This window comes from Mesoplodon densirostris, chromosome 10 (assembly GCF_025265405.1).
Source record: "Mesoplodon densirostris isolate mMesDen1 chromosome 10, mMesDen1 primary haplotype, whole genome shotgun sequence".
NCBI lineage: Eukaryota > Metazoa > Chordata > Mammalia > Artiodactyla > Ziphiidae > Mesoplodon > Mesoplodon densirostris.
Window position 1 is genome coordinate 66,205,293 of NC_082670.1, and position 25,216 is coordinate 66,230,508.

At 41.1% G+C, this 25,216-nt stretch overlaps 1 protein-coding gene and 1 non-coding gene across 2 annotated transcripts; one reads left to right on the top strand and one right to left on the bottom strand.

Moving 5' to 3' along the window:
• Positions 1-1,876: 1,876 nt before the first annotated feature.
• Positions 1,877-24,820, bottom strand: CASP14 (caspase 14). Its single transcript, XM_060109864.1, has 7 exons — positions 24,318-24,820; positions 22,156-22,208; positions 20,938-21,087; positions 16,949-17,174; positions 16,367-16,483; positions 6,868-6,977; positions 1,877-2,086 (listed from the first exon to the last, which is right to left on the bottom strand). The coding sequence occupies exons 1-7, from the start codon at positions 24,664-24,666 to the stop codon at positions 1,985-1,987; spliced, it is 1,107 nt and encodes a 368-aa protein (XP_059965847.1). The 5' UTR covers positions 24,667-24,820; the 3' UTR covers positions 1,877-1,984.
• Positions 8,799-8,933, top strand: LOC132498058 (small nucleolar RNA SNORA70). The gene has a single exon (XR_009533681.1). It is a non-coding gene; the product is annotated as a small nucleolar RNA SNORA70 (small nucleolar RNA).
• Positions 24,821-25,216: the final 396 nt, after the last annotated feature.

A 25,216-nucleotide genomic window follows, 5' to 3' on the forward strand; every position in this document is an offset into this window, starting at 1 on the left:
CTTTGTCCCAAAGCCCTCATTCCATGAGTTAAGTGGTAATGGGATGGTCCCTTCTGTCCATCAAAAACATTCTGTCTTAAAACTTTTCTCTATCACTTGGTACTTCATGTCTTGAATTAGTTCATGCTTTGGAATCCCAGCTTCACCACATGCTGTGACTCTGACCAAGTCACTCAACCTCTCCCAGGAAATAAGAGTTGTTGATATTTCAGCTGCTGCTGTCCCCCCGAAACGAGCCTCTGTGCCTAGAAATCCTCCAGAATCCGAGTGAAAGAGAAGGCTCATCTGATGTTCATATTTTATGAACCAGAGACATTTTAATGCTCTATACAAAAACAAAGCTATATATCAAATATCAGAACACAAAGGCTTAAAAATTAAATCACATGTATTTATACTTAAGAAATCACATTAACTAAAAAGGACACAATTATCCCTGAAATGGAGACAGGCCTGGAGATTCTGGATTGCTTCAGTCTTCAGAGCATTCTCACCAAACACCTGCATCCTCATACAGGCCCATCAGTCATGCTCAGTCCACAATTTGTTACTCTAAAAACACTAGTCTACATACAGCTTTGCTTTATAGTGGGAGGGGACCCAAGTTGCACCCTAAAGAATACACAGTATAGAGGAAGCACACAGTGAGAATGAAGGGCATTTCAGACAGAAAGGAGAGATTGAACTATGATATGATAACATATCCAAGAGTGTTTATCCACAGTCATTGATCCACAAGCCCGATTCTGTGTGACAGGATTATTAAGGGGAGGGCGAATTACGAGGACAAACAGGCAGTAAAAGAGTAGTGTAGATTAAGCCGGACGGAGAAAGACTTGCAATACTCTCCTACGGGATTTTGGGGTATATCTAGCAGGCAGTGGGGAGTCAAAGGATTATTAACAATGGGATGGGTTTTATAAAGAGATTTAGGGGAAACTCAGGTTAACGTCCAACTTGTTGAGTTAAAGTAGCCATGAGACATCCACGTGTGTGGGGATAAGTAGCAAGTGGCTAGATATGCACAGAGGTCTGAGGGATGGATAAAATAATTAAAAGACAGGGATCAGTCACTCACTCAACGCTCATTGCATGGCTTCTCTGTGCCCTAAGGCACAGATGGAAGCTAGGATGCAGCCATGAATGAGACACACAGCCTCTGCCTCTCGGATCTTACGACTGAACTGGAGAGAGAGATTAAACAGCCACCAGACAGTCATTTCGATGCTACAGAAGAGAAGCTGAGGGTATCTGAGCACTTAGAAGAAGCTGACCTAGCATGAGGGGCTGTGGAAAGCTTCCCTGTGCAAGTGATGCTTGAACCAAACTCTGAAGGATGGAGAGGACTTACCTATGTGGGGTGGAACAGAGGGTTCCAGGTGGAGAAAACAGCAGTTTAAAGGTATGAGGCAGCAAGGAGGAAGCGGGGAAATGGATGGAAGGTGGAACACATGAAGGCATCAAGTGCACAGAGACATCCAGGTAAGACCTGAGAATGGCTTACGGAGTCAAAGAGGAGATCAGACTGACTGCAGAAAACAATCTGGGTAAATAAGGTAAAACAGAGGATAAGACCACACACAGGCAATTCTTGACTAAGCCAAGAAATTGAGGCTTAACACCAGCATCAAGCTGAGAGTGGAGAAGGTAGGGTGTAATCACCAAGAGAAACACAGGATAAAAACAGTACACAAATGGAGCTGGACGTCCATGTTTTGGTAACGGTTCAGGAAAACGTTTTTTTCAGAAAACAGTGATCTTTAAAAAAAAAAAAGTCAAATTATTTACAAGTATCAAGTAAACATAGTTAAATCTTAGAAAAATTATATATATATATATATATATATATATATATATACAAAACAAATTGGACAAATACAACGAATGACAAAAATAATGCAAAATGGTAACCATTAGTACAATGCTACAAATGCTCACAGCTCTTTTCAAACTCTACAGTCCTTGTTTCTTAATCTTCCTGATGTCAAAAGTATACAAATTTAGTTAAAGTTGACTCCATTACAAGTGATACTTTTATTGGTTCATTACGAAGATTAAATTCACGGTGCACCACTCTGTTATTCACCTGTAAGATAAAAGCACAAACTGTCCAAAAGAATGTAAAGCCCTCAGCAAAAGCCTCTTAGTAAAGCCCACAGAAGGAGACGGGAGAATTCTCTGACTGCACCAGGAAAACAATGCAGACACCACCCACCAAGTGCTTGAAGGCATCGAGTGGCTGCGTGCACAGACCTGGGTTCAAGTCAACTTGCCCCTGGGTAACATCAGGTAAGACAGTAACCTCCTCTGAGCCTTGGTAACTCATGGCATATGAAAGCATTTGATTATGTTTTGTCCAAAGTATCCAAGAGCTCTGTTAATTCCAGTGGTGCTTGTAACCCTACCACCTGCTGCCTCACTAAGCTCTAAGTGCCTTTAATGCAAAGGTTGCATCATGCTCATTTTTGGACTTTCTTGCCAGTGTCTACTCAGCAAGTGCTTTAAAAATGAACAGTGTTGGGACTTCCCTGGCAGTCCAGGGGTTAAGACTCCACGCTTGCACTGCAGGGGTGCGGGTTCCATCCCTGGTCGGGGAACTAAGATCCCACATTTCAAAAAAAAAAAAGAATGCTGTTCATATCATATGACCCAGCAATTCCACTCCTGAGTACATATCCGAAAAACACAAAAACACTAACTTGAAAAGATACATGCACCCCAATGTTCGTAGCAGCATTATTTACAATTGCCAAGGTATGGAAACAACCTAAGTGTCCATCAACAGATGAATGGTAAAGAAGATGTGACACACACACACACACACACACACACACACACAGACACACACACACACATAAATGGAATACTACTCAGCCATAAAAAAGAATGAAGTTCTGCCATTTGCAGCAACATGGATAGACCTGGAGGGTATTGTGCTAAGTGAAATAAGTCATAGAAAGACAAATACTGTATGATATCACTTATATTTGGAATCTAAAATATACAACAAACAAGTGCATTAAAAAATAAGGAAGCAGACTCACAGATATAGGGAAGAAACTAGTGGTTACGGTGGGGAGAGGGAAGGGTGCAGGGATAATGTAGGCGTGGGGGGAGAAGGGTTATTATGGGATTATATGAAAACATGTATGAAACTTTTGAAAATTGTAAAGCACTATAGAATTTAAAGAATCTTTCATTCAGTTAAAAAATATCACTTTCAATTTTAAAAAAATGAGTGCTGTTCAATAAAGACTTAATGAACACCAGTTGGCAAAACAACTTTCACTTAGCATTAACTAAAATGGATTTCTACTTACGGTAGGTTAAATCTGTCTTTATTATTACATTTTATTGAGACGCTGATGAGAAACTATTTTCTTAGAGAAATTGAGCAATATAAGAGATTTGGAAATATGGTTAGAATGACTGTCAAAATTGTCTATACTCCTTCTGTTTAACATTTTTCCCCCCAAGGGCTTACCTTAAAATGAGATGAATACCTCAACATAATAAAGGCCGTATATGACAAACCCACAGCCAACATCATTCTCAATGTTGAAAAACTGAAACCATTTCTTCTAAGATCAGGAAAAAGACAAGGTTGCCCACTCTCACCGCTATTATTCAACATAGTTTTGAAAGTTTTAGCCACAGCAATCAGAGAAGAAAAAGAAATAAAAGGAATCCAAACTGGTAAAGAAGTAAAACTGTCACTGCTTGCAGATGACATGATACTATACATAGAGAATCCTAAACATGCTACCAGAAAACTACTAGAGCTAATCAGTGAATTTGGTAAAGGAGCAGGATACAAAATTAATGCACAGAAATCTCTTGAATTCCTCTACATGAATGATGAAAAATCTGAAAGAGAAATTAAGGAAACACTCCCATTTACCACTGCAACAAAAAGAATAAAATAGCTAGGAATAAACCTACCTAAGGAGACAAAAGACCTGTACGCAGAAAACTATAAGACACTGATGAAAGAAATTAAAGACAATACAAACAGATGGAGAGATATACCATGTTCGTAGATTGGAAGAATCAACATTGAAAATGACAATACTACCCAAAACATCTACAGATTCAATGCAATCCCTATCAAACTACTAATGGCATTTTTCACAGAACTAGAACAAAAAATTTTATAATTTATATGGAAACACAAAAGACCCTAAATAGCCAAAGCAATTTGAGAAAGAAAAATGGAGTTGGGGGCTTCCCTGGTGGCACAGTGGTTGAGAGTCTGCCTGCCGATGCAGGGGACATGGGTTCGTGCCCCAGTCTGGGAAGATCCCACATGCCGTGGAGCGGCTGGGCCCGTGGGCCATGGCCGCTGAGCTTGCGCGTCCGGAGCCTGTGCTGTGCAACGGGAGAGGCCATGACAGTGAGAGGCCTGTGTACCACAAAAAAAAAAAAAAAAAATGGAGTTGGAGGAATCAGGCTCCCTGACTTCAGATGATACTACAAAGCTACAGTAATCAAGACAGTATGGTACTGGCACAAAAACAGAAATATAGATCAATGGAACAGGATAGGAAGCCCAGAGATAAACCCACGCCCATATGGTCACCTTATCTTTGATAAAGGAGGCAAGAATATACAATGGAGAAAAGACAGCCTCTTCAATAAGTGGTGCTGGGAAAACTGGACAGCTACATGTAAAAGAATGAAATTAGAACACTTCCTAACACCATATACAAAAATAAACTCAAAATGGATTAAAGACCTAAAGGTAAGACCAGATACTATAAAATTCTTAGAGGAAAACATAGGCAGAACACTCTATGACATAAATTCACAGCAAGATCATTTTTGACCCACCTCCTAGAGAAATGGAAATAAAAACAAAAATAAACAAATGGGACCTAATGAAACTTAAAATCTTTGGGACAGCAAAGGAAACCGTAAACAAGATGAAAAGACAACCCTCAGAATGGGAGAAAATATTTGTAAATGAAACAACTGACAAAGAATTAATCTCCAAAATATACAAGCAGCTCATGCAGCTTAATATCAAAAAAATAAACAACCCAATCCAAAAATGGGCAGAACACCTAAATAGACATTTCTCCAAAGAAAACATACAGATTGCCAACAAACACATGAAAGGATGCTCAACATCACTCATCATTAGAGAAATGCAAATCAAAACTATAATGAGGTATCACCTCACAGCGGTCAGAATGGCCATCATCAAAAAATCTACAAACAATAAATGCTGGAGAGGGTGTGGAGAAAAGGGAACCCTCTTGCACTGTTGGTGGGAATGTAAATTGATACAGCCACTACGGAGAACAGCATGGAGGTTCCTTAAAAAACTAAAAATAGAACTACCATATGACCCAGCAATCTCACTACTGGGCATATACCCTGAGAAAACCATAATTCAAAAAGAGACATGTACCACAATGTTCACTGAAGCACTATTTACAATAGCCAGGACATGGAAGCAACCTAAGTGTCCGTCATCCAATGAATGGATAAAGAAGATGTGGCACATATATACAATGGAGCATTACTCAGCCATAAAAAGAAACGAAATTGAGTTATCTGTAGTAGGTGGATGGACCTAGAGTCTGTCATACAGAGTAAAGTAAGTCAGAAAGAGAAAAACAAATACTGTATGCTAACACATGTATATGGAATTGAAAAAAAAAAAAAAGTACTGATGAACCTAGGGGCAGGACAGGAATAAAGACGCAGACAAAGAGAATGGACTTGAGGACACGGGGAGGGGTAAGGGTAAGCTGGGACGAAGTGAGAGAGTGGCATGAACATATATACACTACTAAATATAAAACAGATAGCTAGTGGGAAGCAGCTGCATCGCACAGGGAGATCAGCTCCGTGCTTTGTGACCACCTCGAGGGGTGGGAGGGAGATGCAAGAGGGAGGGGATATGGGGATATATGTATACATATAGCTGAATCACTTTGTTATACAGCAGAAACTAACACAACATTATAAAGCAATTATACTCAAATAAAGATGTTAAAAAATAAAAATGAGGTGAAAAGGAGTTTTGAAAGCTGTTAAGCATCATATGTAAAGCGTTAAACAATTTTTTTAAAAAAATAAAAATAGCTACCATAACTTGGGGAGATAAGAAGTAAGTAATCCTATATAACTGTGGTTAAGGCATGAGCTCTAGAAGTGCTCTGCCTGGGTTGGAAAGCCAAGGCTGCTTTCCATCTGTAATAGGAGATGGGAATCCCAGTACCTGCCTGAGAGCTGTTGAAAGACTTAATGTATTAATATCTGTGAAGTGCAGGGAACAGCAACTGGCACAGAGTGAGACCTGGATGGGTGTTACTGTTGCTGTTACTGTGCTCATTTACAACCTCTTCTAATTAGCTCTCTTTAGGAATAAAACCCCCAGATTACACAGAAAATTACTCTTCAATCCTGATATGATAAACCACTATCATCAGGCCCTCCTCCAAACTACGGTTCGTGTATAAATCTGCTGCAATTCTTGGCCACTCATTCATTCAGTGAACATTCAGACAAACGTGAGCTTCTTTCTTGAAGAAGCCTTTGGGTTCTCCCCTCTCCCTGGGGGGAGGCTAAGTCAGGCCAGCAGGACCGCAGAGCAAGCAGAACTTCAAAGCTCACCTAAAATCCAACTCACTCATGTACCAATGAATAAAGTGTCACTATCAGTTTCCCTTCGCACCTGGATCGGCCGTGACTTCTGCGACAGTCCTCTTAATGCACCATCAGCCTGCTGTTTCCAAACAACTTCTCACCATCTCTCACGCTTTCTCGGGCTTAAGTCAATCTTCTCGTGAAAATGTTCTCATCAAGTGCATTAGCTTTAGACAGAATGGAGCACATGTTCACTTGGAATTTACTTACTTTGGTGAAGAAGTCAGCAATGTGCCACCTTTTTCCATACTGTTTAAAGACTTCGGTCATTGCTTTGATCATCACAGAGCCGGTGCGGGGGTCCCGTAAAGCCACATGATCTACAAAGGAAAAAAGTCATTTCATCCATTTTCCTCCTCTAACTTACAGCAAACTTGTTCTTTGACCCATAGTTGAAACCTGGAAAATGGCTTTGAATCAAGAATATAGAAACACTTGCATTAAGATACAATCACAGAGAACTCATGTGACCAATAGTACATAACCTCTCAAGAGGACATTCTTTTTATACGCATTTATAAAATACAACTTTTCAAATATACAAAAAAGTAGAAAGCAAAGTTTAACAACCCCCCATATAATCATCCCTCAGATCCAAGAGTTATCATTTTGTCGTATTTGCTTTATTTATTCCTTTTCTATTTTTTTTATTGCTGACTTTTGCTCTAGAATTTTAAGCTAAATCGCCCTAAATACAACCATGTGGAATTTATTTGGGGGTATTCAAGAGTTTACTGAAATTATCTTTATTATTAGACTGAAAAACATGAAATATGTCTATATAGTGTGGAAATTCAATGGGAATGTTAAAATTGCACGCTCTCATAGTAAACCTGGGTTGGAACAAAAAAAACATGGGACATCTTTCAACCTCAGGGTAGACAAAAGTTTCTTACAACACAAAAATCATAAGCCATAGAAGAAAAAAAGATGATGAATTGGACTTAAAATCTAAAACTTTTGTTTTTTGGCAGGCGAGAATTCTACCGCTGAACCATCAATGCTTATAAAACTTTTGCTTTTTGAAAGACATCATTAAGAAAATGAAAAGCCAGTCACGGATTGGGAGAAAATATTTGTAACTCGTACCAGAGAAAGGACTTGTATTCAGAATATATACAGTTTAATAAGAAAACAAACAACCCAATACAACATTGGGCAAAAGAAGATACACAATGGCCAATAAGCACATGAATAGATGGTCAAAAAAATTGAAAGGTGATGGTCATACAAATTGATAAAAAAATATTTTTTTCATTCTTTTTTTTTTTTGGCTGCGCTGTGCGAGCGGCTCATGGGCTCTTAGTTCCCTGACCAGGGATTGAACCCAGGCCCTCGGCAGTGAGAGCACAGAGTCCTAACCACTGGACCGCCAGGGAATTCCCTCATTCTTAAATAACCACAATTACTAATGGGATGTGTGCCCCTTTTGGGCACTGCATGACTTCTCAACCTAGGATACCACCATGGTACTTGCTTTTTAGCTTAGCGAACCTCCAAAACCTAGATACCACCAAAATATGATATCAAAAAGAACACAGCACGATCTAATTTTTGGAACCATACCTCACCTGAGCTGGTGGTTCACAGATTTAAGTATAGCTGTGTGACTTCACTGTGGCCCCCTGATCTGGAGACTGCACCAGTAGGGTGTATACCCAGAAGTGAAATTGCTGGGTCGTGGAATAAACAAACTTTCTAGGTATCACAAATTGCTCTCCAAAGAGGCATTATAACTTGCTCTCATCAATGGTATATGGAAGTACCCATTGCCCCCCATCCCCACATATATTTGGTACTGCCTCATCCAATCAGGTAAATATGGGCAACCCAAGGAAATTCCCTGGTGGTTCAGTGGTTAGGACTTCGAGCTTCCACTTCAGGGGGCACAAGTTTGATCCCTGGTCGGGGAACTAAGATCCCACATGCCGCATGGCACGGCCAAAATAAAAAATAAATTAATTAAAAATTAAAAAAAATATTTGGGGCTTCCCTGGTGGCACAGTGGTTGAGAGTCCGCCTGCCAATGCAGGGGACACGGGTTCGTGCCCCGGTCTGGGAAGATCCCACATGCCACGGAGCGGCTGGGCCCGTGAGCCATGGCCGCTGAGCCTGCGCATCCGGAGCCTGAAAAAATATATTTGCAGCCAATTAAGCCGACTGTGCTCTTCCCCCCATGGGGGCCCAGTGCGCAATGGCTGCAAATAGCAGCCTCCTCAGTAGTGTATGCAGCCTGTTGCCTGTATGGATTGCCCTAAGCAACCTTGGAGACAGCCCTTTTCAGTCGACATTAATGACTGGCATGCTGTCCCCAATCCAGGCTCCAGAGGGGTATGTACAGTGCCTTTGGAAAGCCCCAGGGTGCAGTGGCCAGGGTCCACATTGGCCAAGTCATAATGTCCATCCGCACTAAGCTGCAGAACAAGGAGCATGTGATTGAGGCCCTCCGAAGGGCCAAGGTCAAGTTCCCTGGCTGCCAGAAGATCCACATCTCCAAGAAGTAGGGATTTACTAAGTTTAATGTTGACGAATTTGAAAACATGATGGCATAAAAAGCGACTCATCCCGGATGGCTGTGGGGTCATATACATCCCTAACTGCGGCCCTGGAAAAACAGTGGGTCCTGCACTCGCGAGAGCCGTGGTGCTGTCCCCTCCTTACTCGTGCCCACCAATAAATCCTACTTTCCTGTCAAAAATAAATAAAAATAAAAATAAAAAGAACTGGAATCATGCCAAAAAAAAAAAAAAGGATGATCCAAAAGATTCATTTTATCACATATTCCAAGTTTTCCACTTTGGGCGCTTTGGGTACTTTAAATATCCCTCCAGGTATAAAACTTAATTCTTTTTTTTAAAGAAGATATTGGGGGTAGGAGTTTAGTAATTTATTTATTTATTTTTGCTGTGTTGGGTCTTCATTTCTGTGCGAGGGCTTTCTCTAGTTGTGGCAAGCGGGGGCCACTCTTCATCGCGGTGCGCGGGCGTGTCACTATCGCTGCCTCTCTTGTTGCGGAGCACAGGCTCCAGACGCGCAAGCTTAGTAGTTGTGGCTCAAGGGCCTAGTTGCTCTGTGGCATGTGGGATCCTCCCAGACCAGGGCTTGAACCCATGTCCCCTGCATTAGCAGGCAGATTCTCAACCACTACGCCACCAGGGAAGCCCCAAAACTTAATTCTTGATTAAAGTAAAAGTTTAATGCTATTCTCGGCTGATAGGAATGAATGGAAATCCCCAAGGCATGCCATTCCTCCAAACAAGGAAGCTGAAACTTGAGCTAGAAGCAGAAAGCAAAGGGGAAAATCAGAGTTGCGCTTGTGTCTAAGGGGAAATGTCAAGTCTGGAAGGTGTACCTGGGAGATAGGGAGATGAATTTAAGATCCTGCATTAACCATGTGACCCTGAGCAGAGCTACAGAGGTCCACGCGGGTGATAATCCTCTCTAAAGGGAAGCATAACTGAATTATGCCCCCAAGAGTATCACAGATTAAGATTCAATAAATGAGCTAAGAGTTCAGACACACAAAGAAACAAAACCCCATGAGTGACAGGCAACAGAATGACCACAAGAGTGATCCCCAAAGACTTTAGATATTGAAAGTATAAGGTAAAAAATATAAAATAACTGTGCATGAAATGTTTAAAGAAATAAATGATGGAATCACAAGGAAGAACAAGCAAAGACACTGTTACATCATTGGCCGGATTTGGGTGTAAAGTGAACTTACCACCTATAAATCTTCCTTAAATGAATTTCTAAAGGATATACTTCATGAAGAAAGAAAATGGTCTGAGATTCAGGACAGATAGAGAAGAAAATGGTAAACACATGCATAAATATAAACAAACATACACTGTATAAAATATTACAAAAGTGTTTGAATTTGTGGGGTTTTAAAAAAGGAATAGGCATTACCTAGCATAGTGCTTGTCACCCTAGAACATGTCAACCTATCTGATGAAAATGTGTTGGGTTAATGTTCTAATTTAGAAGAAAATTAGGGTGGAAGGAGAAGGAGTGTAAGAATACATAAATAATTACATATAAATAAAGATACAAAAAATAAAAGTTAGAAGTAAATGTTGAACAATAGCGCTTAAGTGTGGAAGGTGATGAGAATTAGTGTTCTAAGGTTCTGTGTATCATCAGGGAGTAAGAATAAGCTTACTTACTTATAACATTTCACAGGGAACCAGGAGAAGAAGAGATGCGAAACGCATACCTTCCAAGTCAGTAGAGGGATAAAATGTAAGAATAACAAACTAAACTCACAATCAATCAAAAACAAGAGCAATAAAACTACCATAATATTGTACACACCAACTATACTTCAATTTTTTTAAAAAAAGAGCAATAAAGGAGGGGAGAAAAGCAAATAAAAGTAAATAGCACAAAGTAAAATGGTAAAAATGTAAATATATCAATAGTCACAATAAAGATAAATTGTCTTAACTCACCAGTAAGAAGATTGATATTAGACTGGATTAAAAAACAAAATCCAGTTATATTCTGTTTAAAGGACTACCTAAAACATAAGGCCCAGAAAGGTTAATAGAAAAAGGTCTGAAGGAGATATACCAGGCAAATATGGGCCAAAAGAATACTGGGGTATCTATATTAATATCAGAGAAAAACTAATACCAAAAAAAGCACTATTTGTGATAGTAGGTTCACTAAACAATGATTAAAATATTTATTTCACCACAAAGTATAACAATTCTAAAATCATATGCCTCTACTAAAGTTGCCTCAAAATATATAAAGAAAAGAAAAATAGATAATAGAACTACAGAAGAAACTGACATATCCACTATGATAACATGACATAGTAACACATTATCTCAGTTACTGGCAGGTCAAGCAGACAAATTACTAAATATGTCTGCTTGACCTTTAGTAGAGACTTGGAACAACATAACTGAGCTCAATTAATAGAAATATTTAGAACCTTGTATTCAAGAAGTGAACACACATTCTTAAGCACATATAGGATATTCATGATAGATCAATAGCCATTAAAAAATTTACTACAGCAAGTCTCAACCGATTTCAGATTGGTATAGGTGATATTCTTTCTCAAGAATAAACTAGACATCAATAATAAAAGGATAAATGATAATAATAATAATAATAATAATAATAATAAAAAGGATAAATTTTATAATTTCAATACCAGAAAAATTTAGAGGCATATTTCTAAATAACTAATGGGTAAAAGAATAATGGAAATTTAAGAATTCTTGGAACTGAAGGATAAAAATGTTACATATTAAAATATAAAAGATACAGTGAAAGCAGTAATTAGAGGGGGATTATAGGTTTGAAAATGTTTATTTTTTTTAAAAGCTAGAAAATAATGATCCAAGTACCTAACTGAAAAAGTTGGGACATTAAGAGTAGAATACACCCTTAAAAAATGGAGAAAAATGGAAATGTGAGGCAAATGAATGAAATCAAAAACAAACATAATAATAGAGAGGATTAACAAAACTAAAAATGGGTTCTTAACTAAATAAATAAACCACTGGCAAGACTGATCAAGAAAAAAAAGAAGAAAGCCAGAAATATTAGAGGTAAAGAAGGGAACATAACTACAGATAGAGAGTCCACGTGATTAAAGATACAAGGAACCCTACACCAAGAAATAAGAAAATAAAGTTGGGCTTCCCTGGTGGCACAGTGGTTGAGAATCTGCCTGCCAATGCAGAGGACACGGGTTCAAGCCCTGGTCTGGGAGGATCCCACATGCCACGAAGCAACTAGGCCCGTGAGCCACACTACTGAGCCTGCGCGTCTGGAGCTTGTGCTCTGCAACAAGAGAGGCCACGACAGTGAGAGGCCCACGCACCAGGCCCCCGCTCACTGCAACTAGAGAAAGCCCTCCCACAGAAACTAAGACCCAACACAGCCAAAAATAAATAAATAAAATTTTTAAAAAAAGAAGAAAATAAACTTGCTTTTCTCCCGTCGTGAAGCCAGTTTTCCCATCACTTATTAAATGGTCCATCCTTTCACCATTGATGAGCAATGGCTTCTTTGTCATGTTTCTCTTTTCCCTATATATTTGGTTCTACCTCTACATTCTTTATTCTATCCCAATGATCTGTTTGTCTATGTACCGGCTGATAGAGTTTTTGTTATTGCTTTCTAGTAAGTATTCATATCTTAGAAGACACTTTTTCTCAAATATCTGCATAGCTTATGCTCTCATGGCCTTCAATTGTACACAATAATCATCTTCTCAGTGGAAACATCTCTACACATCTCTTTTTAAAACCATAGTCTCGGGACATCCCTGGTGGCGCAGTGGTTAAGAATCCACCTGCCAATGCAGGAGACATGGGTTCGATCTTCCCTGGTCCAGGAAGATCCCACCTGCCGCGGAGCAACTAAGCCCGTGCGCATGCACCACAACTACTGAGCCTGAGCTCCACAGCCCGTGAGCCACAACTACTGGAGCCTGCACACCCTAGAGCCAGTGCTCCACAAGTGAAGCCACAGCAATAAGAAGCCCACACACTGCAACAGAGTAGCCCCTGCTTGCCACAACTAGAGAAAGCCTGTGCTTAGCAACGAAGATCCAATGCAGCCAAAAAAAAAAAAAAAAAAAAAAAAAATTTATAATCTCCACTTCTTCCCCTCAATACTCCCTCCCCCCGGTTCCTGCATTACTTTTCTCCATAGCACTTATCACCATCTAACATTTTATTTGGTAAACTTTTCACTGAAGGGTAACCATCATACAGAAAAGTATGCAAAGCATATGGGTATATAATAGCTCAATAAATTTTCATAAACTGAACACACCCCCATAACTGGCACCCTCATTAAGAAACACGATGATACCAGTACTCCAGAAGTCCCCTTTTGCTGCTCTGGTCATAACCACTCCAAACACTGTGCACCTGAGGACAAGGATCACCCGGACTTCTACCATCCACCATAGATTAGTTTTCCTGTTTTTGAACTTCATAGACATGGAATCATAAAGCAACCCAGGATCTATTTTCTGTATGTGCTTACTGTTTTCTCCTCCCCTAGAACATAAGCTCCATGGAGGCAGAGATTTTTTAGTTCTTTTGTTCAATACTGAATTTCTAGTCCTCAACATAAATAGCCAGCACATAGTCATGAAATTCATTCATTCAACAAAATTGGAGCTCAAGATTCCTCGTCTTGACCCTTAAGCGTTCCATAATAATTTTGTGATTAGTTTGTCAAATTCCATGAAAAAACACGTAGAATTCAATTTACAAACTCATTTGGGGAAAAAAAGGTCATTTCCATGGTATTGAAAATCTCAACCATGAGCATGGTATTTCCCACCATTGATTCAGGTCTTTCTTTATGCCTTTCTGGAATGTTCTCTCATTTTCTCTAATAAAGTTCTTGCTCATCTTTTGTTGGTCATTCCTAGACATCATTCACTAAAGCAAGAAAAAATAGCATGGTTGGGCTTCCCTGGTGGCGCAGTGGTTGAGAGTCCGCCTGCCGATGCGGGGAACGCGGGTTTGTGCCCCGGTCCGGGAAGATCCCACATGCTGTGGAGCGGCTGGGCCCGTGAGACATGGCCGCTGAGCCTGCTCGTCCGGAGCCTGTGCTCCGCAACGGGAGAGGCCACAACGGTGAGAGGCCCGCGTACCGCAAAAAATAAAAATAAAAAAATAACATGGTATCTTTTTTCTTTTCTATTATATGTTCTAAGTGATTACTGCTAGATATTCAAAACTATTGATTTCTACAATATTGATCCTTACATCTTTTCTTATCTTAATGAATTAGCTAGGACTACCCATGCCATGTCAAACAGTAGGAGTGAGAATGGGCATGCTTGTCTTACATCTAACTTTTTAAAAAATTTACAGCTTTATTAAAGTATGATTGATCATTGGCAAGCATCTGCATATATATATTTTTTTGGTGGCACCACGCGACATGTGGGATCTCAGTTCCCTGACCAGGGATTGAACCCATGACCCCTGCATTGCAAGCATGGATTCTTAACCACTGGACCACCAAGGAAGTCCTGCACATATTTTAAGCAAACAATTTAATAAGTTTTGACATATATATACTTCCGTGAAACCATCACAAACAAGATAATGAATCCAATCAGCCCCCTCCAATGTCCTCATGCCCTTCTGTAATCCTTCCTTCCCTCTCCACTCCTACCTCCAAACACAACTGATTTGCTCTCTTATAGACTGGTTTGCATTTTCTAGAATTTTGTATGCATGGAACCACACAGTATCTGCTTTATTCTGTCTGACTTCTTTCAGTCAGCAGGATTATTCTGAGCTTCATCTATGCTGTAGCATGCATCAGGAGCTCATTTCTTCTACTGCTGAGTAGTATTCCATGTATGATATACCACGATTTGTTTATTCTTTCACCTGTTGATCATTTGGGTTGTTTCCAGTCTTTGACTATTTCAAATAAACCTGCTTGCACTTGCTACATACAAGTGTCTATCAGGACATATGCTTTCTTTTTTTTTTTTTAATACTTATTTATTTATTATATATTTATTTATTTTTGGCTGTGTCAGGTCTCAGTTTTGGCACTCAGGATCTTTGTTGCAGCATGCAGGCTTCTTAGCTGCAGCATGCACACAGGATCTTGTTCCCCGACTAGGGATCAAACTCGGGCCCCCTGCATTGGGAGCATGGAGTCTTAACTGCTGGACCACCAGGGAAGTCCCAGGACATATGCTTTCATCTCTCTTGGATGAATAAAGTTACATCTAACTTCAATGGGGCATTTTCATTTTATATTATTGTCCTTATTTTCCTTTGCTTCCATTTCTTCACTAACATTTTATCTTGAATTGCATATGTGTGTGTGTGTGTGTGTGTGTGTGTGTGTATACACACACATAAGCTATTTTAATCCTTTTTGAAGAAAGTCAAGATAAAAACGGCTAAATAAATGCCCTTGACCATTTATTTCTATCTTCTCTACATTTTCCTGTTTCCCTTTCACAAATGAATCAAGTTCACCCCTTCAGCACACAAGATTCTTTTGGATTTTAACTTATTAGTATTAATAGTATAGTAATAATAAGGATAATAACGTAATCAGCATAATATATTAGTAATAATATTGATTTCTTTTTTACCTTATTATGCCAGTTATTATGATAAGCACAATACCTGCACTACATAATTTAATTTATATAACATCCCAATGACACAAGTATATTTTATCATTCTTCTTTTGCATAAAGAAACTGACATATCTAGAGGCTAAGAAATATTGAAGGTCTCAAAGACAGCAAGTGGCAGAGCTGGCTTTGGACGAAGATCTTTTTCACATGAGAGCCGATGATCTTATTTACTATGTGATAGTTTGCTAAAAGGATGGCGTCTTCCTGGAAGACATGAACAGTCAGATGCAAACCTGCCATCTCTGAAAGTGGAACAGTTGAAAATGGATAGGTTAATGAAAATTTCTCCTTATGTACATCAATCTGTAAAGCACAGATAATATTTTTTAAAAAGATTTTCAGTAATTCCCTGGCAGCCCAGTGGTTAGGACTCAGCACTCTCACTGCCGAGGACCTGGGTTCAATCCCTGGTCAGGGAACTAAGATCCCATGAGCCACGTGGCACAGCTAAAAAAAAATTAAAAGATTTTCAAAATCATTAGGAAGAAGCTAAACCCTCTGGACGAATGTGTATCTCACTGTCATCAAGCCTCACTGTCTTACCTGCCTGGGTGGGATAGATGATGAAATAATCACTGAATGTAGGCAGCCTCCTCTTCTCTGATCCTTCATCCGAGTCCATGGGTTCATCATCCGTTTCAACACCACTGTCTCTTCTCTCTATTTTTTGAGGAATGAAAATGCAAACTACGATAATACACCACTGACACCAATAACCTTTAATAAAAGTCACAACAAGCTTGTATCTCCATAAGAGAGAGAAATATCCACCAAAGTTAACATGAATCAGATATTAGTCCCACAAGCCACCTGGAATCACATGAACGGTGGGACATCCCCTGGAAATTGCCCACCTCTCTCCCAGAATTTGAGGTTCCCCAACCCACCTCATGAATTTAAAGACTTAGACACTTCCTCAGCCTAAATTAACTATCCTATACCAGGAAAGCTTTCCCTTCATCCTTTCCTCCCAGCTCAAAGTCGCTACTATACTACGTAACTAAAGTTACATCAGCTAAGCGTCCGCTAATGTAAAATAATTTTTTAAAACTCGGTTTTCTTTCCTCAATCATCAATATGAGAATTTCCTAGAAACAGAACTATTACAAAGAGGTCTCCACTTACCTCCTCTGCAGGCCTGGATTATAAAGATTTTTGGTTTCTCTTGAAGTGCTGGACAATTTTTATTGTTAAACATTTCAAAAATGCCTTCCAGGCTGACTTTTTCACCATCTTTCATTTTGATAAAGCCTTCTTCTCCGTGGGACATAAGAGCAACAAGGCAACAGCCAACGTCATCGTTAATTTCATTTAGTCCATCTCGAAATGATGTTATTTTTCCAAGTAACTCCTGTAAAACAGGAAAACATATTAAAAAGAACTGCAAGTAGGAAAACCCAGAAATCCAAGAGATGGCTCCTTTACAAGGTGATCCAATGAGACGACAAATATGAAAATACCTGCATCTCTAACAGAGTCAGTATAACTTGTCACCTCCCTTTTGGTTGCTTTCGGAATTCATATGATTTCTTCTTGTACCACTGGTGGTTCTTGTTTGACAAAATTAGGATATTTCTGATTCTCTACCACAAAATACAACAGAATTATAGCTCCCCAAAGGGTTAATGTATTTCAATGCTATATTATTAACTTACTTTAATATATAAAATTATCTTATAAAATTAATACCCTCAATAAGCTAGAAATGGAAGGGAATGGAGGAGTCTACCCAATCATATCTACTTGCCAGAATCTGTCAGGAGACATCAGAATCAATCCCACTAAAAAGAGAAGACAGGAATGGCTGTTCTCACTAGCCTCATACGTGTTATAACAAAGATCCTAGCCATTTCAATAAAGTAAAGTAAAAAATTAGATGAAGTTTAAATATTGGAAACAAACTCATTACTTACAGATAACATGACTATCTAGAAATATAATCAACTTACAGATAATATGACTATCTGGAAATATAATCAACTAAAAACTACTAGAACTAGAGATCAGCAAGTTGACCAGATACAAAGTTAATTTACCAAGATCTATAGCTCCCCAATTACCCAGGAATAATAACTTAAACCACATAATGGAAAAGGGATCCATTCATGGTCATAACAAAAGTAGAACAATATTTAGGAATAAACCTAACAAGAAATGCATGTTACCTAAGTGAAGAAAATTATTAAACAAAAACTTTAGTGAAGAGGCAACATAAACTATGACATACCAATGTTTCTGAGATGACTCAATACTATTAATTTGCCAATTAACTCTAAATTAATCTCAACTCAATGTCATGTCAATTAAAATCTCAAAGGATTTCTGTGAAACTTAACCAGATGGTTCTCAAGGTCACAGAGAACAGATGCTCAGGAACAGCAAAGTGCTCAAGAATAGCAAAGAACATTCAGAAGTTTAAAAAAAAACATAAAAAACAATGAATGGGGGATAGGTCCTATCAGACATCCAAAGGTACTATAAAATCATGGTGAACAAAACACTGATATACCAGCTTAAGAATAAACAAATGTATGAATAGAATATTTTAGAATACAGAAATTGATCCAAATATATATATAGGGATTTAGTTTATGATAAGAATGGAATTCAAATATGTGGGGAAAGAATGTATCATCAACAAAATGAGATGACTGGCTTGGAAATAAAGTTAGACCTCCCACCTCACTGTTCCAAAGAATATAATTCCAGTGAGTAGAAGGCTAACCTTAAACTATAAAAATGTTACAGAAAAATAATTAAAAAAAATTTTAAGTTGGGAAATCATGGGGTTTAATCAAGACGTAAAAACCAAGAAGCCAACAAACAGAAAGACTGACAAGTTTACTCACAAAAACTAAGACTTCCAGGGGAGTTCCCTGGTGGTCTAGTGGTTAGGATTTGGCGCTTTCATTGCTGTGGCCTGGGTTCCATCCCTGGTCAGGGAACTGAGATCCCACAAGCCGCATGGTGCGGCCAAAATAAATAATTTAATAAATAAATAAATAAGACTTCCAATGCCACGGAGCAACTAAGCCCGTGCCACAACTACTGAGCCCACGTGCCACAACTACTGAAGCCTACGTGCTCTAGGGCCTGTGCTTTGCAACAAGAGAAGCCACCGCGATAAGAAGCACGCGCACTGCAACGAAGAGTAGCCCCCACTCGCCACAACTAGAGAAAGCCCGTGCGCAGCAACGAGGACCCAACACAGCTAAAAATAAAAAAATTAAATAAATAAAGAAAGAAAGAAAGAAAGAAAGAAGACTTCCATTTGACTTAAGATAACAAAAAGTCAAAAGGCAAGTAACAAGGCAGGAGAAAAATATTTGCATTCTATTTTGTCTAAAATTCAGGAAAAAGAACTACAGAGCAAGAAAAATAAAATCCAGGGTGGTCCAGTGGTTAGGACTACGTGCCCTCAATGCAGGGCCCAGGTTCGACAGTTGATCGGGGAACTAAGATCAAGCCACATGGCGCAGCGAAAACAAAAAGGAAAAAGAAAATCCAGTAAGAGAACGGGCAAACAGGTAATTCAAATAATTCACAGAAGGAAAAAAATGGCCAGAAGATGTTCAACCAAACTAATAATCAGGAAAATGAAACAGTGAAATAATTTTACCAGTAAAGTTGCTAAATATTTGCAAATAAATGTTGACAGGATGTAGAGAAAGAGGCCACTTCTGGACCTTTGGGAGAATAAACCAGAAGAACATTGGCAATTACCTGTAATCTGAATGGAAAGGACAGGATTAAAAAAATCACGTAATATTGGAAGAGATTCTGGTACAATCCTTGGGAAACATGAAGGAGTCTGTTTTTAGCTTTGAAATAATAAAATGAAAATTTATTGAGCACTTACTATAAGCCAGCTACTATTCTGAGAACTTTTACATAACACAGTTCATTTCATCCTCACCATAGCCCTACAAGATAAATTACTATCACCCCCACCATTTTAGAGATAAGAAAGTAGTCAATTAATTTAAGACAGAATTTCTAGAACTCTTGCACTATTATTTTGTGGCAGGTAATCTTTGCCTTGGGGGCCATCCTGTGCACCATAGGGTGTTCAGTAGCACCCTGGCTCTACCTCGGCAACTACACAAGATGCCAATAGCACCCTCCAGTTGTGACAACCAAAAATGTTTCCAGACATTGTCAAATGTCCTCTGGGGGGACAAAAATCACCCTCAGTTGAGAACAAGATTTAAGGTAACAACTAGTAAGAGACAAGATTCCACCAGTCAGTGTGTGCTGCTTTCCTAGCCCTTCTGCTATGCTGTTCCTTGATATTCACTAGCGGTGCCTCCTGGGGTCTGTGAAGGACTTTCCTCAGTTATTATTATCCCAAAACATGGGCAGGGCTAGGCCAGGACTCAGCTGGGGTAAGAGAGGTCAAAATGCAGTTCCCACCCACCACCACCGCTCTTCCACCTCATTTTCTTGTGTCCTCTAGTTAAATCACAAGGCAATTCTGCCCAGGGCTCTCAGCAACTCCTCTCCCCACCCCTCCCATGGTTCTAAGCAAGTCCCACCAGGATCTTTCAAAGCCCCTGGGCTCCAATGCTGCTGGGATTCCTCTGGCCTGGCTGCTTGATGACCTCTCAAAGCTGTCCCCTTGGTCTTCCTGTTCCCAAATGCTCTGGACCTTGCCTACTCTGGACTCACAGCTTGTCCTTGGGCCTCCTTGCCCAACTCACTTTTACACCTTCTTGGATTCCCTTCCCTCTTCAAATGCAGGGACCCAAGAGGTCCCTGCTTGACTAGAAGGGAAGCTGGAGTATCATCACACACTTAACATGACAAAAGCATCCGCATCCAACAGGTAAGCTGGGTAAGAATTTCATCAGGACATACACATCCATTGCTCAGCAGGCCCTGGTTCTAACCAGGTAATAAAACCCAATTTTTTTAAAAAGGAAGGAAAATTATAATATCCAAGCTACAATTTTTCTTCTTCTTTTTTTTTGGCTGTGCCACAAGTCATGTGGGATCTCTGTTTCCCAACCAGAGATCAAACCTGCGCCCCTTCAGTGGAGGCACGGAGTCTTAATCACTGGACCGCCAGGGAAGTCCCGAGCCACAAATTTTCATTTTTGTTTTTAACTTGGTACCATTTTGTCGGGATCGATGCACAACGTATTTTCGAACTGGCACTGGCCAAGCCAGTCTTCCATCAGTAGGACATCCTGGTGAGCGCCCGGCCTGTTCCTCGTCACACACATGAGGAAGGCCTTCCGCCTGCCACTCAGGTCATAACGGTCCTGTTTTCAAGGAAAGCCAAGAAACAATATTTAAACCAAACCAAATCCAAATACGCCTTATATGTGAAATGAGTTTCTTCTGGAGTTAATGATAACGTTTCCCAGCTCAGAGCAGGGGCACAACACTGATTTCCTCTCTCATCATGACTTCATTTATAATTTTTTCAAATACCTTTCTCAAACTAGGACGAATAGGCCAATCTTATTTTTAAATTCCTATACATAGCCATAACTGCCCATTTAAGGAAAATGGTAAATGACAACACAGGGCTGCAGTTATCAAAATCCAGAATGTGGGACATTCTACAGGACAAATAACCTGGTTTCGTCAACAAACATGAAAAGAGGTCAAAGGGAGAGGTATCATAAATTAAGCGTCTTAAGAGACAAACCATCAAGTGTAACTGTGTAGACCTTGTGTGAGTCGAACCCTGACTCAATCCAACTGTAAAAGGCATAAGAGCTAGTCAGGGACATCTGAAGGCTGACTGCCAATAAGGAATTTGTTTCTAGGTATGATAATGGTATCATGGCTATGTTTGGAAAAAGTCTTTCTCAGAAATACATACTCAAGTATTGTATGTATGAAAGTGATATGGTAGCTGGGGAATTTGCTTCAAAATAATGGGGGGGGGGGCGGGGAGAGGAGCAGATGAAACAAGATTGGCCACGTTGCTAATTGTTGAAGCAGGGCAAAGAGTAGGTTGGGCTGGAGTCTGGAGATTCATTTTTCTCTTCTCTCTACTTTAGCTTATGTTTTAAATGTCCATAATAAAACAAGCAAAAAAAGGCTGGAAGCCAGCAATTTATGTAGTTTCGAGAGGCCACACAGCCTGCAATGCCTTCGTCTGTAAAATGCAGATACTAACAGTGCTTACCTCATTTGGCTAATGCGTGCAAAGTGGTTTTATCTGGCTAATGTTTTGCTTTTCCTATTTATAACGGAAAGCAGGGAGATCTGACCACTTGAGACAATGACACAGATACCCACCTCCAATCCAACAGAAGCAGCACAAAAAAATGTTCAAATGGTGACTAAATACTATCTTTAAGAGTCCAGATATTTACCAATTCACCTTCCACACAGTCATAGCTTCTCTTTGGAATCTTTCGTGGAATCACTGAATGAATTTTCATGAAAAGACAAAACAGAAAAGAACATATTTTTTTCTTTTTTCTCTTCTTAATCATGATCTGCTGTCATTCCTGTTAACAGGAAGAACCTGCCAAGGAAATCAGTTGCCTCTTATGTTTTAAAGCAGGTTTCTAGGATTCTGAAAACCCTCTCCCAAACTCATAAGGATGAAAACTTAACAGAACTCCCTTAGGCCCCAGTCAGAATCAGGGGCAGGGAGAGCCAGGCCAGAGATGAAAAGGAGAAGCACCAATGAACATTAGTGAACATGCACCTCCAGAAAAGGAGACCAAGACATCAATGAAGAGAAAAATGAAGTTAAAGGAACTAGACCCTATTTAATTTTTTAATTAAACAAACTCTTAGCATTCAATTCAAATATTTTTGGAGTGCCTACAGTGTGTAGTCATGATACCGGGTAGTTTGGTTGATTCTGAAAAACAAAAAAACCCAGTTTACCAACTGCAAGAGACTCACAGTTTAAAGGGGTGATAACAAAAGTTTGATACATTAACCACTAAGCCTGGAGAGACATTATGATAAGTGCTGTGCAGATGCAGTCAAGGGAGAATCAAAGGCTTCGTGGGGCCAGTATTCTGCCTACAGGCCATGTTTTGAGGTCGTTTACAGTCGTCACCCATTAGGAATCTAAAAGTCAGCAAAGAAACATGCCTCAAAACTCAACCAGATCTTTATTGGCATATAATTGCTTTATAATGTTGTGTTAGTTTCTGCTGTATAACAAAGTGAATCAGCTATATGCATACATATATCCCCTCCCTCTTGTGTCTCCCTCCCACCCCTCTAGGTGGCCACAAAGCACCAAGCTGATCTCCCTGTGCGATGCAGCTGCTTCCCACTAGCTATCTATTTTACATTTGGTAGTGTATACGTGTCAATGCTACTCTCTCTCACTTCGTCCCAGCTTACCCTTCCCCTCCGCGTGATTTTTCTCAAAATTTTCGAGAGCTATTAAGCCAGGAATTTGGTGTAATGACACATAACGTTATTCCTTAAAATGTTAAATGTGTGTGTAGGGCTTCCCTGGTGGCGCAGTGGTTGAGAGTCCGCCTGCCGATGCAGGGGACACGGGTTCATGCCCCGGTCTGGGAAGATCCCACATGCCGCGGAGCGGCTGGGCCTGTGAGCCATGGCTGCTGAGCCTGCGCGTCCGGAGCCTGTGCTCCGCAACGGGAGAGGCCACAACAGTGAGAGGCCCACATACCGCAAAAAAAAAAAAAAAAAAAAAAATGTGTGTGTAGAGTTAAGTAGCGGTTGTACTTTTGATTTAATAAAATAATTAAAAAGGAAAAAAAAACTCAACCATATCATAAGCATGAGATGGCAGAGACCAGCAACAGTATATTTTAGTGTCTACCTCAGTGTGCCCAGTAGAAGTGTTCTCTTTCTTTCTCGCTCTCTCTTTCTCTATGTACACAAACTCACTCACATATTATACACACATACATTTATTAAACTTACAAGGGGAAACCCTAACCGCCCCCAGCTTGTTACATTTCTTGATCTTAAGCCACATCTTCCCAGATTTATGGCAAATGTTCTAATGGTGGATTCCAACACGGGGTTTCTCACTGCATCATCTAAAAACCTCCCCCATCATAATCACTTGGAGGTAATTGTTAAAAATGCATCTCAGGCCTGCTGAGTCCATCTGATTTCTCAACCCCAGAATGAACTGGTAGACCCTGATGGCTACTCTTGGACTGGTCACTTGGATTCCGTGCCTGGGAACTGTCTCTCTCCTGCCCGCTTATCCCCCGGTTCCCACTTCCGCCGCGCGTTCACTGGTCCCTTAACGCCCACATCCTCCTTGCTCCACTTCCCCCACCCAACCCTACTGAAGCTCGGTCCACCGCCGCTCACCTGTGCCCCAGGCCTAACCCGGCGCTCACCTAGGACACCCCCCTCCCCGCCAGTCCCCTTTCCCTCCAGTCAGTCCCCCCTCCCCCTGCCCGGGAATCCCGGTCCGTCCTCCCTCCGCCAATCCGGGAATCCCCGGGCGGTAGGGCCAAACCCCGCGGTCACCAAGCGCCCCCTCCGGTCCGCCCAACCCCAGGAATCTCCGCGCGCTCACCCGGGCCGTCGGCGGCGGCGCTCTGCCAGCGCGGCAGCAGGTCGGCGCGGGGCAGCTGCTCCAGCACCTGGACGAGGACGCGCTTGGCGGCGGCCGGCGGGTAGTACTGCTTGGCGAGGAGCCTGGCCAGCTCCGACGGGCTGCGGCCCTCCAGCTCCAGCTTCACCTGGCTCACGCGCGGCTCCACCTTCTTGAGGTGGTCGCGGAAGCTGCGCAGCTCCTGCGAGGACAGAAGGTCCAGGGTCTCCTGCAAGCGGCTCTGCAGCTCCTCCATGGCCGGCGGGATCTTCGGAGGCGCCCGCGAACCGTCGGACCCCGAGCGCCAGCCGATTCCCGGGCTCCCCTCCATTGTCACCCAATGATGCTGAAGCGACCGGGCGGGAGGGACCAATCTGAGCCCTGCGCGCCTCACACGCCTCCCGCTTCTCTTCTTTGTTTTGAAAACTGAAGGCGTTTCCGCTCGTCCTCTGAAGCCCGGAGATTTGGACGCCGGCTGCCTGCAAGCTCCCGCCTTCCGTCCTCTCGGGCCCTAGCTCCGCCCCCGCCCCAGAGCCACGCCCCGCACCCTGGAGGCCCCGCTCCGCCCACAAGAGCTCCTTCTTTAACCCTTGGAGCCTGGTTAGCAAAGCCGAGTGGTGCCCGCCCTGCAGGGCTACTCCGAGGTGCTCTGCCTTGGTACGCGTTAGGATCACCAGGAGGACTTTTGAAACTACTCATGCCCAGGCCACAACCTGAGCTGATTACATTAGAACGTCTGGGTGGCCGACCAAGGCATCAGTGGTTTTTTTTTTTTTTTTTTTTTGCGGTATGCGGGCCTCTCACTGTTGCGGCCTCCCCCGTTGCGGAGCACAGGCTCCGGACGCGCAGGCTCCGGACGCGCAGGCTCAGCGGCCATGGCT